Source organism: Aulonocara stuartgranti, assembly GCF_965226115.1.
Source record: "Aulonocara stuartgranti genome assembly, chromosome: 12".
Lineage (NCBI taxonomy): Eukaryota > Metazoa > Chordata > Actinopteri > Cichliformes > Cichlidae > Aulonocara > Aulonocara stuartgranti.
In genome coordinates this window covers 20,248,425-20,264,319 of record NC_138948.1, presented here as the reverse complement: position 1 = coordinate 20,264,319, position 15,895 = coordinate 20,248,425, and the positions used below count along the sequence as shown (strand labels likewise).

Genomic DNA, 15,895 nt, shown 5'->3' with positions numbered 1-15,895 from the left:
TTTTTGTTTTTTGTTTAATTGTTTGTGCCACTTCCCTTTATCTCCCAGATCGCAGGCCATGCATAGCACTGATTCCCAGCTGCGCTGAGACCCGAATTGTTTGCAGTGTGTGCCACGATTGCAGTGTCGCTAAGCGGGGTGTGACGGGTTGCAGTGTTATTTCGCACAGTTTGTGTGGTAAGTCTCATGTGCAGCTGGGATATCAGCAGGATGTGTTGTAAGTCCTGTCTGGAAATGACTGGGAATTTGTATGTATAACTCATGTAATAAATAAATGATCAATTTATTTCTTTGCCCCGTTTACTCATCCCTTGTCCTCGGTTACACACTCTCTCCAAAAACTTCATTTAGTTAAAAAAAAATTGTTTCTTTGTTTCTAACCATTCAGTTGTGTACTTGCTGGTGTGTTTTCGATTATTGTCCTGCTGCATAATCCAAGTCCACCCTGAGCTTCAGGGCATGATCTGATGACCAGACATTCTCCTGCAGGCCTTTCTGGTAGAGAATAAAATTCATGGCTTCACCAATCACTGCAAGTCTTCCAGGACCTGAAGCAAAAAAGCTGTTCATACTGCCACCACCACGTTTGACTGTTGAGTGTTCTTTTTATGAGATGCTGTGTTAGTTTTACAGCAGGTTTAATGGGACTCTAAGTTCAGCTTTTGTCTCATCAGTCCACAAAAATCTCAGGGATCTGGGAAGGGAAGCTGTGTTTTTGTTGGCAAATGTGAGACGAATCTTTGTGTCCTTTTTGTTCAGAAGTGGTTTTTGCCCCGGGAGTCTCTCATCGGTGCTATTTTTGCCTAGTCTTATTGAATCATGATCACTGACCTTAACTGTTCTGCATGCTCTTGGAGTCAGTTTGGGAGGATGACAACTCTTGGAAAAGTTCATCACACACAATACAGAAGTAACAGGAAATAAAAACAAAGGTGGGCATCATATCAAATTCCATTAATTTGAAAAAAAAAAAAGGTGCTTGTTGATACATTGACTTTTAATATGAGCTGAACGGTCTTAAAGTTCAAATACACCTTTTCCCCATTGTTCATGAACTCAACAGAAGACCGAGGAACCAAACATTTTCCCGCTGATCGTAAATATAGATGCTTACTGCTTTTCTATCGAGCAGGAACATCTTGAGTATACACGATCTTTGGCGGAACCCTTAACTCTGGGAGAGACCCCCTCCCCACTCACAATCCGCTGAGCAGTGGAGGTAGTGGTAGGTGACTTTGACATTTGTAGCTGCTGGCGAGGCACTGTCTATAATCATAAAGACCTTGGCAGCGGTAGCGTTTGGAGGGATTCTGGGGTTTGTGTCACATTAATAAGATAATGACGGATGTGTTTTAATTCATGATAAGTTCCGAGTGGTGTGGAGGTGTGGGAAATAATCAGTGGGTTTAAATCGGTTAGCCTGGTACTGTAGCTCTCTGGCTGTGTGAAACAACGCCATCAACAACCCGGGAGCAGAGCTGCCCGGTTTCTGAGTTTGTGCAGGTGAGTGAAAATGGCATGTTTTGATTTACGCGTTACCTTTAATTTAAAAGACCGTCGCGTTTTTCTCCAGACTGAACTCTGGAAAAGATCCGATCAGTGCGCTGATTTAACTTTTATGTCAGGCAGAATCAGTTGTTAGTTCAACTTTTCTGTTAGAGTTCACAGATATTTGTATGTTTACGAGGTAAAACGTTCACGCCAGAAGTTGGACGCATTAATAACCTTTTTAAAAGTGACACTCCTATAAAAATTGTTGTGTTTAACTTTTAATTAGAACAGCAAGTCCTGTGAGAATAAACCTGTTCTTTAAAGAAAAGCACAAGAGAAATAAATCATTCATCTGCTATATGGTATCAGGATATATTTTTAGAAAAATACAGATAAAAAGTAAAAGTATTTCATAAATACATTGCTTCAGATCTTGTTGTTTCTTGAGGAAAGTGACGGTTTAGCCTTTTCCTTTTTTTTTATGTCGGCTTTAAATTTGCTCCAAAGGATAAATTCACAAATTTTGTGCTTCTATTATACAAAATGAATGCTAATAAATCCTTATAATTGTTGTTTATTTAAAAAAAACAAAAAACAATGATATCTTTCAATGGGACAAAGAACATGTGTGTAATGTATATTCTGTATTTGGATGTGTTCAAGTGTTCCTGCTATTGCTGCTGTTTTTTATGGATGTTTTTTTTCTTTCCATCCTCCTTCACCTGAACTTCCCTTCCTTTCATTCCCTCAGTGCTGACCTTTACCCCACATGAAGCAGCACATGCTCTCCATGTCAGCTGTTACAGGCAGGCTGTTTACAGGACTCTCGCTGGGAAATGTAGCCTGCAGCCAGGTCCAGCTGTCATAGATAACACACTCGTGTGTATACATAGGACTTAGTCATCTAAAGTATACACGTGACTGTGTAGATCGTAATTACTTCTCTTGCTTCTGTTTGACTGAATTTACTGAATAATTTTCTTAATATATGAAAGTAAGAACTTCAGTGTTGCTGTCCTGAGAGAGTATCTGACCTCTGACCTTCAAATCAGTAACTTAAACAGTACACAGAGACAAACACTACTTAGTATTTCAGTTTTTCTTATAGTCATGATGTATTTTAATATGCTTTAAGGAGTTTATTTCTTATGGGGATTCATTAAGTTTGGACATCAAAAGAATTGTGCTTTTTCCAAGAAGGAGAAAGACAAATATTTAATAGTGATCTTTAAAAAAAAAAAAAAAAAAGAGTTAAACATTAAGTATATGAACAGTTGACCAATTAAAACATAATAATGGCTGAAAAAAGCAATTACTTCATTGTTTTCAATACAGGGAGTGCAGAATTATTAGGCAAGTTGTATTTTTGAGGAATAATGTTATTATTGAACACCAACCATGTTCTCAATGAACCCAAAAAACTCATTAATATTATAAAAGCTGAATGTTTTTGGAAGTAGTTTTTAGTTTTAGCTATTTTAGGGGGATATCTGTGTGTGCAGGTGACTATTACTGTGCATAATTATTAGGCAACTTAACAAAAAACAAATATATACCCATTTCAATTATTTCTTTTCACCAGTGAAACCAATATAACATCTCCACATTCACAAATATACATTTCTGACATTCAAAAACAAAACAAATCAGCGACCAATATAGCCACCTTTCTTTGCAAGGACACTCAAAAGCCTGCCATCCATGGATTCTGTCAGTGTTTTGATCTGTTCACCATCAACATTGCGTGCAGCAGCAACCACAGCCTCCCAGACACTGTTCAGAGAGGTGTACTGTTTTCCCTCCTTGTAAATCTCACATTTGATGATGGACCACAGGTTCTCAATGGGGTTCAGATCAGGTGAACAAGGAGGCCATGTCATTAGTTTTTCTTCTTTTATACCCTTTCTTGCCAGCCACGCTGTGGAGTACTTGGACGCATGTGATGGAGCATTGTCCTGCATGGAAATCATGTTTTTCTTGAAGGATGCAGACTTCTTCCTGTACCACTGCTTGAAGAAGGTGTCTTCCAGAAACTGGCAGTAGGACTGGGAGTTGAGCTTGACTCCATCCTCAACCCGAAAAGGCCCCACAAGCTCATCTTTGATGATACCAGCCCAAACCAGTACTCCACCTCCACCTTGCTGGCGTCTGAGTCTGACTGGAGCTCTCTGCCCTTTACCAATCCAGCCACGGGCCCATCCATCTGGCCCATCAAGACTCACTCTCATTTCATCAGTCCATAAAACCTTAGAAAAACCAGTCTTGAGATATTTCTTGGCCCAGTCTTGACGTTTCAGCTTGTGTGTCTTGTTCAGTGGTGGTCGTCTTTCAGCCTTTCTTACCTTGGCCATGTCTCTGAGTATTGCACACCTTGTGCTTTTGGACACTCCAGTGATGTTGCAGCTCTGTAATATGGCCAAACTGGTGGCAAGTGGCATCTTGGCAGCTGCACGCTTGACTTTTCTCAGTTCATGGGCAGTTATTTTGCGCCTTGGTTTTTCCACACGCTTCTTGCGACCCTGTTGACTATTTTGAATGAAACGCTTGATTGTTCGATGATCACGCTTCAGAAGCTTTGCAATTTTGAGACTGCTGCATCCCTCTGCAAGATATCTCACTATTTTTGACTTTTCTGAGCCTGTCAAGTCCTTCTTTTGACCCATTTTGCCAAAGGAAAGGAAGTTGCCTAATAATTATGCACACCTGATATAGGGTGTTGATGTCATTAGACCACACCCCTTCTCATTACAGAGTTGCACATCACCTAATATGCTTAATTGGTAGTAGGCTTTCGAGCCTATACAGCTTGGAGTAAGACAACATGCATGAAGAGGATGATGTGGACAAAATACTCATTTGCCTAATAATTCTGCACTCCCTGTAGTCATCATTTGCCCTGAAATGCCAAGTTAAAACAGTCTATCCCATTTAAAAAATCTAGAAATGTCTTTTTTTCCATATTTCTTTGGGGTCATTTCATCTCAAATCACCTTTTACTTGACCATATTTTCCAAAAAACAATTGCAAATTCAAAATTTTGCATTATGTATCACAAACCTTTATACCCTGATAGTGGCCTTTCCTACCATTAAAGATTAGTCAGGATCTGTAATTTGGGAAAGTTAGACTGAAAAATTGGGGAAAAATCTAAAAAATAAACCATGAAAGCAGCCCTTTAAAAAAATGCAACAATTTTTCATAAGAACTGAGAATTCATCTTTCATTCCTCTTAATGAATCTTAATTGATTTGCTGCATTTATTTGCATGTTCAGAGAAGATTATATCAGTACTTGTTGTCTTTTTAATGGGTCTTAATAAATTTTATTCTTAACATGAATTATCAGACTCGTCCAGGACAAAGTGCACGTGGTTTTTGATAATTAAAATCCTGCACATATTTATCAAAATTATTATCTCAGATAGAGTTAATAAACTCCAGCATTTACATATTTTATTTTTCATTATTGTCAAATACAGCTATAGACAATTCAGACATTGTCTTTAGTTGTCTTTTGCAGAGTTAAGTTTGTTTTATTAATGTATATTCAAATATGGGACTTCACTGAAGGCTTTAATTACAGTGTGGGGCCAAACAAGGCCTGAAAGATGGGCTTTAAAAAATCTAGGATAGGAATTCACAGGCAATTTTCATACATGTCCAAGATTTGTGGCAACTCAAAGATGTTTCATGATCAAGAAATGAGATGATTTGAGATGGAATGACCCTTTTGTTTAGACCAAAACTACAGCTTCAGCTTTCAGCCACCAGGTGGTGTCTGACACTAAACTACTTTTCACATTCATAGTTCAGACTCCAGTTTTTAATGCACTTACAGAAAATCCATTCCAAGTGTCAAAAAAAACAGTTGGTATACTGTTAACTTGGCTCACATTTGATGAAAAAATGTTTCTGTTCTCTCAAATTAGTTTTGACATCCGCCTTATTCCTGTTGCAGTTTCAGGAGGATGTCTGTGAATGCTGGAGTTTGCACTTTGGGGATTTATTCTGTGGGTTCTGCTGCTGTGGAGGATAAATAGTAAGACCGTAACAATGCCCGTGAAAGGGGAGGAACTTCCTTCTGCAGCCGAGGAGGACGTGCCCACTGCACGCAGCCCTGATGCAGGCATGGATCCTCTGTCAACAGTTGCAGCTGCCTCACAACATGCTGAACATAACGTGCCTCAGGCTGCCAGTGCATTTGCGGGTCTTTGTGGCAGAATAGTGGACTCTGATGCTCTGCAGGGCTCCATGGAGGCAAATTCAAAACAACCAACGGTGCTGCCGACCACCCAGAAACCTTCTAAGAGCGTCCCACCAATGCTGAGTTCAGGACCTAAGGCGAGGGAGCGCCTGAAGTTTATTCTTGGAGCATCAGAGGATAACTCTTCGGACGAAGAACCTCTGGTCACGAAACCTCCAAGCGGTGCATCTCAGCCACCGACCTCCACCATCAAATCTTCCCCTCCACAGGCGCCTTCTGTAGTACCACAGCCCAGCTCAACGGTCATCAAGTAAGGGCTTTAAGTAAATGAATGTCAGCTATATAGGTTGGGGCGTGTTTTTACTGCTCTGTCATGTTATAAACAAACAAGCTGTTCACTTACACCATTTATACACTCGCACTATAATGAGGGCATAATGTAAACTGGATTGTTTTTTAGGTCTATCAGGGCTGGGCAATCTCAGTCCACGAGGGCCGGTGTCCCTGCAGGTTTTAGATGTGTCCTCGAACCAACACAGCAGATTTAAATGGCTAAATTAGCTCCTCAACATGTCCTGAAGTTCTCCAGAGGCCTGGTAACGAACTAATCATGTGATTCAGGTGTGTTGACCCAAGGTGAGCTCTAAAACCTGCAGGGACACCGGCCCTCGTGGACTGAGATTGCCCACCCCTGGTCTAGAGGAACATTCCCCCCAAAAAATTGGGCACACATTATCGCATCGGTAGCGCGCTGTCTCCACAAGCTGCACGAGCTGACCTGTGTTATTGTCACATGCCAAATATCTTGGCTCTATTAATGGAACAAGAGCCTCAGCCAATGACTTTGACAAGCGGTGGTGGCATTAGTCGAGGTCAGAGCACAGCAAGCGCTTTGAAATTGTCAACAAATGTTAGTTTTCTTCTTGTTCCTCTGCGATATCGGTAAATTAAGAATTACTTTCATACCAACGGGTGGTTTGTGATATCATGGAGGGTACAAGGATTCCTTCAGTGCACACAGGTAAGTAACTAGCTTGACACGAGCAGCTGAATTGACTTATGGTCTTTATTGTAGTTTAAATATTCTTCTTTTTATTATTAATTTCCTTTCTTTCTTTCTTTGCTGTTTAAACAGTTTTTTATTATAACTATTTACCAAAAGCATATTCGGGTTACTCTTATACTCTATAATAAACATGGGCTTAAACTGCAGACCCTCAGCTTTAGTTTGAGGGTATTCATATGCATATTAAATGCAGGGTTTAACTGTCAAAGATGTCTAATCTGTAGCCTCCTCTCTTTTGAAATTGGAAAATGACCTCAAAAGCGTGGCCGGTGCCTGCTATTTCCTCATTTTTCATAAATGAACCAGTTAAAAGGTCAGTATTTGTTTTATTTTCTATATTTTCTTTTTCCTTGGACCCACAACATGTGGTCAAAGGAACATTCAGTGCATGTAAAACATGCAAGAGAAAAGAGCGGGATCATTAAGCTACATTCTGACAAAATAAGGAGGCTCTGGTGAACTCTGCAGGTTAAACATGACACCAGTGGCGGTGGTGGAGGCTCACAGGATCCTTTCCATCCAAACCAATCAAGAAGACTCTCTAAAAGGCATCCAAGTGATACTTATTCAAGTCTACTTTCAGAAGAAGACTTGAGCAAACAGAGATGTAGAGACCCACCATAGGGTGCAAACCATACATCCGCCTGGTGAATAGAAAGGTCAGATTAATCTTTGCCAAATATCTTCAGTCTCTGGATGATTATTCCTTACACAGATTAATCAATATAAATATCAGAGGGATGGGGAAAAATACGGAAGCCAGAAAAATGCGGCTCAGGAAATAGAGCAAGTCATTTTCCAATTAGAAGGTCGGTGGTTCAATCTCTGCCTCCTTTCAGCCCCTGCGTGTCGTTGGGCAAGACACTGAACCCCAAATTAGAATCTATCCATCACCACTGGAGTGTGAGTAATAAATAAAAGGTGTGTAAATGGGTGGCTATGAATGCCACTGAACTTCATGTTCACAGCACAGATAGGCGATGACCCAAAACATACCCTGAAGCCAACCCAGGAGTTTGGAGAGTAAACAAGCTGCAGCAAATCTCAAAGTTAGAAACCGTTTCTTGATTAATATCCAGAAGTTCTAGACATGAGATAGCCACTAGCTGACAAAGATTTTTGTTAGTTTTGTTCAATTAGAAAACTGTTTTGTTTATTTTTGTTTATTTATCCCTGTGTTTATTGCATAAAAACAATAAATACATGGATATTTATTAGACTGGCTGTAGCTCAACAGGTAGAGGAGTCGATGCTAAATATCTTTGGTTAAGTTATTCTCTGACACGCCCACTGGGGCGTGAATGTGTATGAACGTTAGATGGAAAACACTTGAGCCAAGAAAAACCTACTAGAGCTCCATCGGCCTGGATTTATGCGTGTTAGTGGGTATATTGTGGTTTACACGGCGAAGAAGAGAAAAGTGAGATGTTTCGAAGCGTCTTCCTATACTTTGTTGTTACTGCACTTAAAAACAAACAAACAAAATCAGTCTGCTCGTGTCGTGCGCGACCGTTTTTAGCCCTTTGATGCCCAACAATAAACATTTCCAATAATGGATTTAGTGGAGCACTGCTCACTTTGTTTCCAAAGAGCAGCCAGCGCTTTGGCTCAGGGGACTTTATTTGCAGATATGCGGCTGCACATGTGGGAGGGGAGAAGGGAGGAAGCGGACAAGAGGAAGCACTTTGTGGAAGTCTCCTTTGTTTTGGTTTTAAAAACTCTTTTTTTAATCCTAGTAGTAACACAGCGCGATGTATTCCTTCGACGGAAACGACTACCCGAGTATCAGCTTATTCCCATATCTCCAGAGGTAAGTCCGATAATGCAGAGGGCTGCTGCAGTTTTCGGTAATGTGATACTCTGGTATGTGGAAACTAAACACAGAACTACTCTGTGTTGAAACTAGTGCCGCTGCAGCACCTTTCGTAGGCTCGTTTGTGAACAGGAAGGGCCGCTGTAGTTTACGGGCTGTGCGCAGCTTGCACGCATATAAGGAAACGGTAACAATCAAGCAGTCATTATTGCCGCAAGCCTGTCACTGCGACAAGCCACCGATTTTTCTAGTAATCCCCAAGTCGTGGTTATGATTAGATTATCACTGTTTGTGCAACGCAGTAGGCGTATCGGGTTAAACTAAACCCTCTTGTCCCCGGAAAAAAGTCTGCAAGTGGTTGATACCGAAATGGAAAGCGTTATCAGAAAGCAGCACATTAACAGACTGTATTTCCCCGAGTGAACAGGAGTGAAGTGTAAAGTTCACATATCAGCACAGGCGCACAAACTGCTGCTGCGCTGCAGCTTTACTGTGTGGCTTCACTGATGGGGCAAGGGCGTATCTCCCCGGGGGTGGTTTAAAAAGAAACAGCGAAACCCCGGACTGAACGGCACCCCGGCGGACAGATGACGATAACGATGGTATGTGCGTGAAATGTTCAAATGTTCTGGTGCTGTGCAGTCCAGTTATGTATTTCCAAACATGGGGAAAAGCTTCGTGTGTGTGTGTGTGTGTGTGTGTGTGTGTGGTGGGATTCATGTGGTGTGATATCACTTAAAATAAGTACAGCTCAGTTTAACTTATTTGCATTTATTTCATATTTATCTGTAGTTGATTTATTATTGTTATGTGAAAAGTGATAACAGAGACAAACATTTCATTGTCCTTACACCACTACTGCATGGCAGTCTGTGGGCAGAGGTGGAGGATCCACGGCTGCACTTGTTCAAAATGACTCGTATATACATATACCGCTAAAAAGACAACTTAACTGCTAACTCTTAACTCTGATTTTTGAAGCCGGGTCTCAAAAGATTGATGATTTTGGTTTCCACTGACCCTTAAGACATTTTGTTTTCAACAAATTACACAATGTTTATTAGCCAAGATTGTCAAGAGTCTGTGTTTGATTTGACTATTTATTTATGAATGACTGATTATTTTGGGTCATGATTATTCTGAGCCATTACCTCCAGCTGTACGTCTGCGCTGCTCTGACATGTGAGACGGTGCACTGCCAAAATCAAAACGCCAAATAAAGGGCAGTTTTTAGAAGAACGGTGCTTCATCTCTCCAGTACTGTTCCAGATTGTAGTCATCGGGGGTGTTTTCACTACTGTTCATGGGGTATAAAGGAAAAAAACATTTTAAGCACACTACATTTTAACATGTCACTGTAGGTAGGTTCTCAGTCATCCAGGGCCAGGCGATAGGAATTATGCTGTGTGTATATAATGAGCAGGAAATTGGACTAAAGGTAAAGTGTGCATGATTACACCATGATGACAACACATGTACATTTATTGGCTTAGCTGTGGTGAACATCTGATAAAAGGGGCCGTCAAGAGTGGTAGATTCAGTGTAACATCTGCAGCTATTACTGTGTTCAGGTTACTGTTCTGAGTTTTGTGCGCAGACTCTTGGATTTAAGGGTATAAAAACTGGGCTGCTCCACAGGCTGCCCTTGCCTGTTGCAGAGAGACTGATTCTAGACTTTGGGTTTTGATTATCAGTTTAAATTCAGTTGCTTGTTGCCTTCATGCAGTTCACTTTTTGGAGGGGTCAAGACTAACTGTGAACTTTCCAATGCAGGCCTAGCATGTCTGGTCCTCACTTGGTGAAAAAAGGACGTGAACACAGAAAGATGGATCTGCACAGGGACTTTACCGTGGCCTCTCCTGCAGAGTTTGTCACAAGATTCGGTGGCAGCCGTGTCATAGAAAAAGTAAGAACGAAACCCTTCTTGAATTTCTCATTTATCTACATTTTTCTGAGCGATATTTATGTTGGGTCCTCTTACAGGTGCTGATCGCTAATAATGGCATCGCTGCAGTCAAATGTATGCGCTCTATCCGCCGCTGGTCCTATGAAATGTTTCGCAATGAGAGGACCATCCGCTTTGTTGTCATGGTAACTCCTGAAGACTTAAAAGCTAATGCAGGTAATTGTTATCAGTCATCGCCTAAAATGTATGTGATGAACCAGTAGAAATGCTTTTCTCACTGTGAAGTTCTGAGCCTTGCTTCCTGTTTCCCTGCAGAATATATTAAAATGGCCGACCACTATGTGCCTGTACCCGGTGGCACCAACAATAACAACTATGCCAACGTGGAGCTAATAGTTGACATTGCAAAAAGGATTCAAGTGGAGGTGCTACTCACCGTTTATTTAAACAGCGGTTCTTTTTAGCACGGGCCCACCGTGGTGTATTCAGTTGTTACTTTCTCTGCCTGTAAATAAACAACAGTCTGTTTCTGTGCACATTGCTCTTTACAGGCTGTCTGGGCTGGTTGGGGTCATGCATCTGAAAATCCCAAACTGCCTGAGCTCCTGAGTAAAGCGGGCATTTCATTTTTGGGTAAAAGAGCAGTTTCTTTCATTTTATTACTTTCATTTAGTTAGAAAGCTTTGTGCTGCTTCTCATGATAAATTGACCTCTGCTGTTTCTCTCAGGGCCATCCAGTAAAGCCATGTGGGCTTTGGGGGATAAAGTGGCTTCTTCCATTGTGGCCCAGAGTGCCGACATTCCCACACTACCGTGGAGTGGATCAGGTGATGCTTTTCCTCTCTGCACTAACTCCGCCATAAACAAAGCAGGTGTGAGAGAGTTATCACTGTGCTCTATGCAGTCCTGTGAAAGCTATGTACACCTTTACTGCTTCAATAGGAATTAAGAGGGTAAGTAGTAGCCGGGTGATGCTAATTGAATGTGCTCGATTAACTGGTCATCAGCAGATATGAACATCTTTACAAAAGCAGAAGTTCAGCAACACAATGCTGAGGAGTAAAGAGATCAGCAATGATCTCAGAGAAGCGATTGTTGTTGCCCATAAATCTGAGTGGTTATAAATCAGTTTTCACACAAGTTAAAGTCCATCATTTTACAGTGATTAATCATAAGTAGAAAACATTCAAAACATTGTTCAATCTTCCCTGGAGTAGACTGAAATTTGCGCACCGGATTAAGATGTGGTTACACAAACTCCACAGGCCTCAGTTGGAACGTTAAATGTTAAAGTTCTTGACAGTGGAAGTAGAAAAAGACTGAACAGGCATGGCCTGCCTGAAAGAGTTACCAGGAAAAAGCCAAACACAGCATATCGGCATAAACACCTAATAACAACTGTAAAGCACAGTGGTGGCACAGACCTGTGCACATTGTAGTCACTCAGTCTGTCATGAACTACTTTGTATACCAGAGTCAGAGTCAAAGTCCAGACCTTAGCCGAACTGATATACTGCGGCGGGTCCTTAAAGGAAAAATGTGAACGAATGCCCACAAACCTCGAAGAACTGATTGTTAAACCCCAAAAACAGTGGGCCGCATGACTGTTACATGCATTAAACTTATAATGTGCTATTTTGCACATGGCGTAGACTCTATTATGCAGTACATACTCAGTTGGGACCACTTTGTTCTTACCTAGTGTGTGCTTGTGCTCCAGATCTGAGACTGGACTGGGCTGAAGAGGACCAAAGAGAGGGCAATGTCATCAATGTTCCTCCAGAGGTCTACAAACAGGGCTGTGTTCACGATGTAGACGAGGGGATAGCAGTAAGCATAGTAACAAATCAACAATATTAATATCTACAAATTAATTAGTTTTAATCGAAATCTTTAGTACATACTTTTGGTTATAAGTTGTCTGGTGCGTATTTTTCTTTTCTCTTCAGGAAGCTGAGAAAATTGGTTATCCGGTTGTAATCAAGGCCTCTGAGGGTGGAGGTGGAAAGGGTATTCGGAAAGTTGAGTGCTCTGATGATTTCCCAGGTTTCTTTAGACAGGTTGGTGCAGTTACGTTTTACAAACTAATGTCTAATTTACCCAGTTTCTTTTAATTTTCTTAGCAGCCAGGATGTCCACACTCAGTTGTTAATTTGCATGGTCATAAAATAAAATGGCACAGTACTCAGTTTGATAGACTTCCAGATTACAGCTCTATACTATATAAACTGTGATTGGATAGGCTGTGATTGTCGAGGAACAAGAAGACTTTACACTTCATGTGTTATTCTGAGTGCAGGTCCAGACGGAGGTGCCCGGCTCACCCATCTTCATCATGCAGCTGGCTCAGCATGCGAGACACCTGGAGGTCCAGATACTGGGGGACATGTATGGAAATGCCATCTCTCTTTTTGGACGAGACTGCTCCATCCAGAGGAGGCACCAGAAGATCATCGAAGAGGCTCCTGCCACCATAGCTCCCGCTTCAACATTAGAGCGAATGGAGCGGGTAAGTTTATGTCCTTGTATTCTAATGCTAACACACTAAAGTCTGCTCTTAGAGACATATTGTCTCCTCGTTATTTCCTTTGTGGCCTAGTGTGCTGTGCGACTGGCCAAGATCGTAGGCTATGTGAGTGCAGGTACTGTGGAATATCTCTACTCTGAAGATGGAAGTTTCCATTTTCTGGAGCTGAATCCTCGCCTGCAGGTGGAACATCCTTGTACAGAGATGATCGCAGATGTAAACTTGCCAGCTGCTCAACTTCAGGTAAACCTCGGTTAGGAGGCTCAGACACATAATTATACCCAAGGAACAAAATGAGAAATTTGTTCTTATTGATCCTACAGATGCTGATCAGATTCTCCCATCTAAATATTTGCTTAATCTCTCACAGATTGCGATGGGCATCCCACTTCACAGAATTAAGGACATACGTGTGCTTTATGGAGAAAGTCCCTGGGGTGACACCATTATTAACTTTGAGTCTCCAGATTGCGTCCCTCGTCCGAGAGGCCACGTCATAGCTGCACGGATCACCAGTGAGAACCCAGATGAGGTGGACTTCAGCTTCATTAACCAGGAAACATGACACTGTTATGTACTGTTCATGTTTTTTTTTTTTTTTTTTTTAAACCACTGATTCACACTCACTCACCCACAGGGGTTCAAGCCCAGTTCGGGCACCGTGCAGGAGCTGAACTTCCGCAGCAGTAAGAACGTCTGGGGTTATTTCAGTGTGGGCGCGACTGGTGGCCTACACGAATTTGCAGATTCCCAGTTTGGACACTGTTTTTCATGGGGCGAGAACCGTGAAGAAGCCATTTCGTAAGCTCCTTTATTTTATTTTAATTGTATTTTTTCCTATTATCAGCTACTTGTAGGCTGTGCGGCAAAGAGTACCGCTTTACCTGATTCCAGATAAAGCGGTACTCTGTTAGAAGATGCAGCATGCTTTTGCCAGCAGTACAGTTGTCTTAAATTTGTCAGCCTTAATTGGTGTTAGATTGTTAGTGTATGTATTTGGGTTTTCTGTATTTTCCAGAAACATGGTGGTGGCTATGAAAGAGCTGTCCATCAGAGGTGACTTTCGGACGACGGTCGAATACCTCATTAAATTACTTGAAACCGAAAGCTTCAGAAACAATGACATTGATACCGGATGGCTGGATCATCTCATTGCAGAGAAAGTGCAGGTAAGAGACTGAAGACAGATATGGACCATTGAACTTGTGTATAATTCCTTTAATTCACAAAGCCACGTGTTCTTTCTGCAGGCAGAGAGACCAAATACCCTGCTTGGTGTTGTCTGTGGGGCTTTGCTTGTTGCAGATGCTATCTTCAGAAAGAGCATGTCTGACTATCTACATTCCCTGGAAAGGTCAGTAGGCACTTGTCGTTAATGTTTCACTGCAGCGCTCTTCCCGTGTCTTTATGCAATTGACTCTTATAAACATTATCTGCTGCATCTGTAGAGGTCAGGTACTGCCTGCAAACAGTCTGCTCAACTCTGTCAATGTGGACCTAATATATGAAGGAGTCAAATTCTGTCTGAAGGTATCTGTTTTGTTCCTTTCCTGCTTTGTTTTGTTTTTAATTCAGCCTCTTACCTTTTTTAATGAATAGATTATCACTGCTGTTTCCTGCAGGTGGCTCGCCAGTCCCCAACAACGTATGTCGTTATTATGAATGGCTCGCACATCGAAATAGACGTCCACCGTTTGAACGATGGCGGCCTCCTGCTGTGCTACAATGGCAGCAGCCATATAACCTACATGAAGGAAGAAGTGGACAGGCAAGGCTACCACTGCGGGTTTTTTTTTTTTTTTTTTTTTTCCAGTTTGGTTATTTACTTCTGGTTTAACTGATTACTCATTACCGGCACTATTTTAACGTTTCAGGTTTCGCATCACCGTTGGCAACAAGACCTGTGTTTTTGAGAAGGAGAATGACCCCACGGTCCTACGCTCGCCCTCTGCTGGCAAACTGCTGCAATACATGGTTGAGGATGGAGATCATATTTTTGCAGGGGAAACTTATGCAGAGATTGAGGTAACAGAATATACGGTGGATAGGATTTTGTGACTTATGCCATTTGTGCCGGTTCGTTTTGCTTACTTGTCCTTTATTATTCAGGTGATGAAGATGGTGATGACGTTGACTGCGCAGCAGTCTGGCTGTATCCACTTTGTCAAGCGACCAGGAGCAGTTCTGGAGCCTGGCTGTGTGGTGGCACGTATGGATCTGGATGATCCCAGCAGTATACACAGGGTGGGTTATTCCAGAGCACATCAAAATCTTCATTTCGAATTTTTTGCAAAAATTTCTAGCAATACTTTGGTGTCCTGTTTATATATTTGGTCTGTATCCATTTATTTTATTTTACTTCAGTGTAAGTTCTTCCTGTTATTGAAATTGCTGTGAAAACTTCCTCTCATTTTCTTTCCTCTTCCTTCACAGGTGGAACTCAACACAGCGGTGCTACCGCCTCAGCAGCCACTTCCCATGGCTGGGGAGAAGCTTCACCAGGTGTTCCACAGTGTTCTTGAAAACCTGGTTAATGTCATGGATGGGTACTGCCTTGAAGAACCCTACTTTAGCACAAAGGTATATATCAGCCCTTCTGCCACTGCAGATTTCTCATTACAAGACACAAAAGCGTTTTATTGATGTATACGAGCATGTTTGCATGTAAACCTACAGCTGAAAGAGTGGGTTGCTACCCTGATGAAGACTCTAAGGGACCCCTCACTGCCGCTTTTGGAACTTCAAGAGATCATGACCAGCGTGGCTGGCCGTATTCCACCTACTGTTGAGAAAGATATCCGCAAAGTCATGGCTCAGTATGCGAGCAACATCACCTCTGTCCTCTGCCAGTTCCCCAGTCAAAGGGTAAAATGCTATGCAAAGGCTGCT

The 15,895-nt window shown here is 41.8% G+C and overlaps 1 protein-coding gene across 7 annotated transcripts in view; it reads left to right on the top strand.

Moving 5' to 3' along the window:
* Positions 1-1,204: 1,204 nt before the first annotated feature.
* Positions 1,205-15,895, top strand: part of acacb (acetyl-CoA carboxylase beta) — a 28,349-nt gene continuing 13,658 nt past the window's right edge. For 3 of the 7 annotated variants that reach the window (XM_082553296.1, XM_082553297.1, XM_082553295.1), the window contains exons 1-21: positions 1,205-1,503; positions 5,449-6,004; positions 10,347-10,479; positions 10,557-10,695; positions 10,795-10,904; positions 11,031-11,112; positions 11,208-11,306; positions 12,200-12,309; positions 12,429-12,539; positions 12,779-12,988; positions 13,079-13,249; positions 13,377-13,538; positions 13,644-13,807; positions 14,025-14,175; positions 14,257-14,360; positions 14,455-14,536; positions 14,629-14,774; positions 14,881-15,031; positions 15,116-15,250; positions 15,440-15,586; positions 15,683-15,871. In XM_082553296.1, coding sequence (XP_082409422.1) covers positions 5,469-6,004; positions 10,347-10,479; positions 10,557-10,695; positions 10,795-10,904; positions 11,031-11,112; positions 11,208-11,306; positions 12,200-12,309; positions 12,429-12,539; positions 12,779-12,988; positions 13,079-13,249; positions 13,377-13,538; positions 13,644-13,807; positions 14,025-14,175; positions 14,257-14,360; positions 14,455-14,536; positions 14,629-14,774; positions 14,881-15,031; positions 15,116-15,250; positions 15,440-15,586; positions 15,683-15,871 — 3,132 coding nt within the window. In that variant the 5' untranslated portion in view covers positions 1,205-1,503; positions 5,449-5,468. Of the gene's footprint in view, positions 1,504-5,448; positions 6,005-6,336; positions 6,716-8,083; positions 8,571-8,726; positions 9,176-10,346; positions 10,480-10,556; positions 10,696-10,794; positions 10,905-11,030; positions 11,113-11,207; positions 11,307-12,199; positions 12,310-12,428; positions 12,540-12,778; positions 12,989-13,078; positions 13,250-13,376; positions 13,539-13,643; positions 13,808-14,024; positions 14,176-14,256; positions 14,361-14,454; positions 14,537-14,628; positions 14,775-14,880; positions 15,032-15,115; positions 15,251-15,439; positions 15,587-15,682; positions 15,872-15,895 lie in introns of those variants that run through there. The other 4 variants (XM_082553298.1, XM_082553300.1, XM_082553299.1 and 1 more) reach the window with 4 other exon arrangements.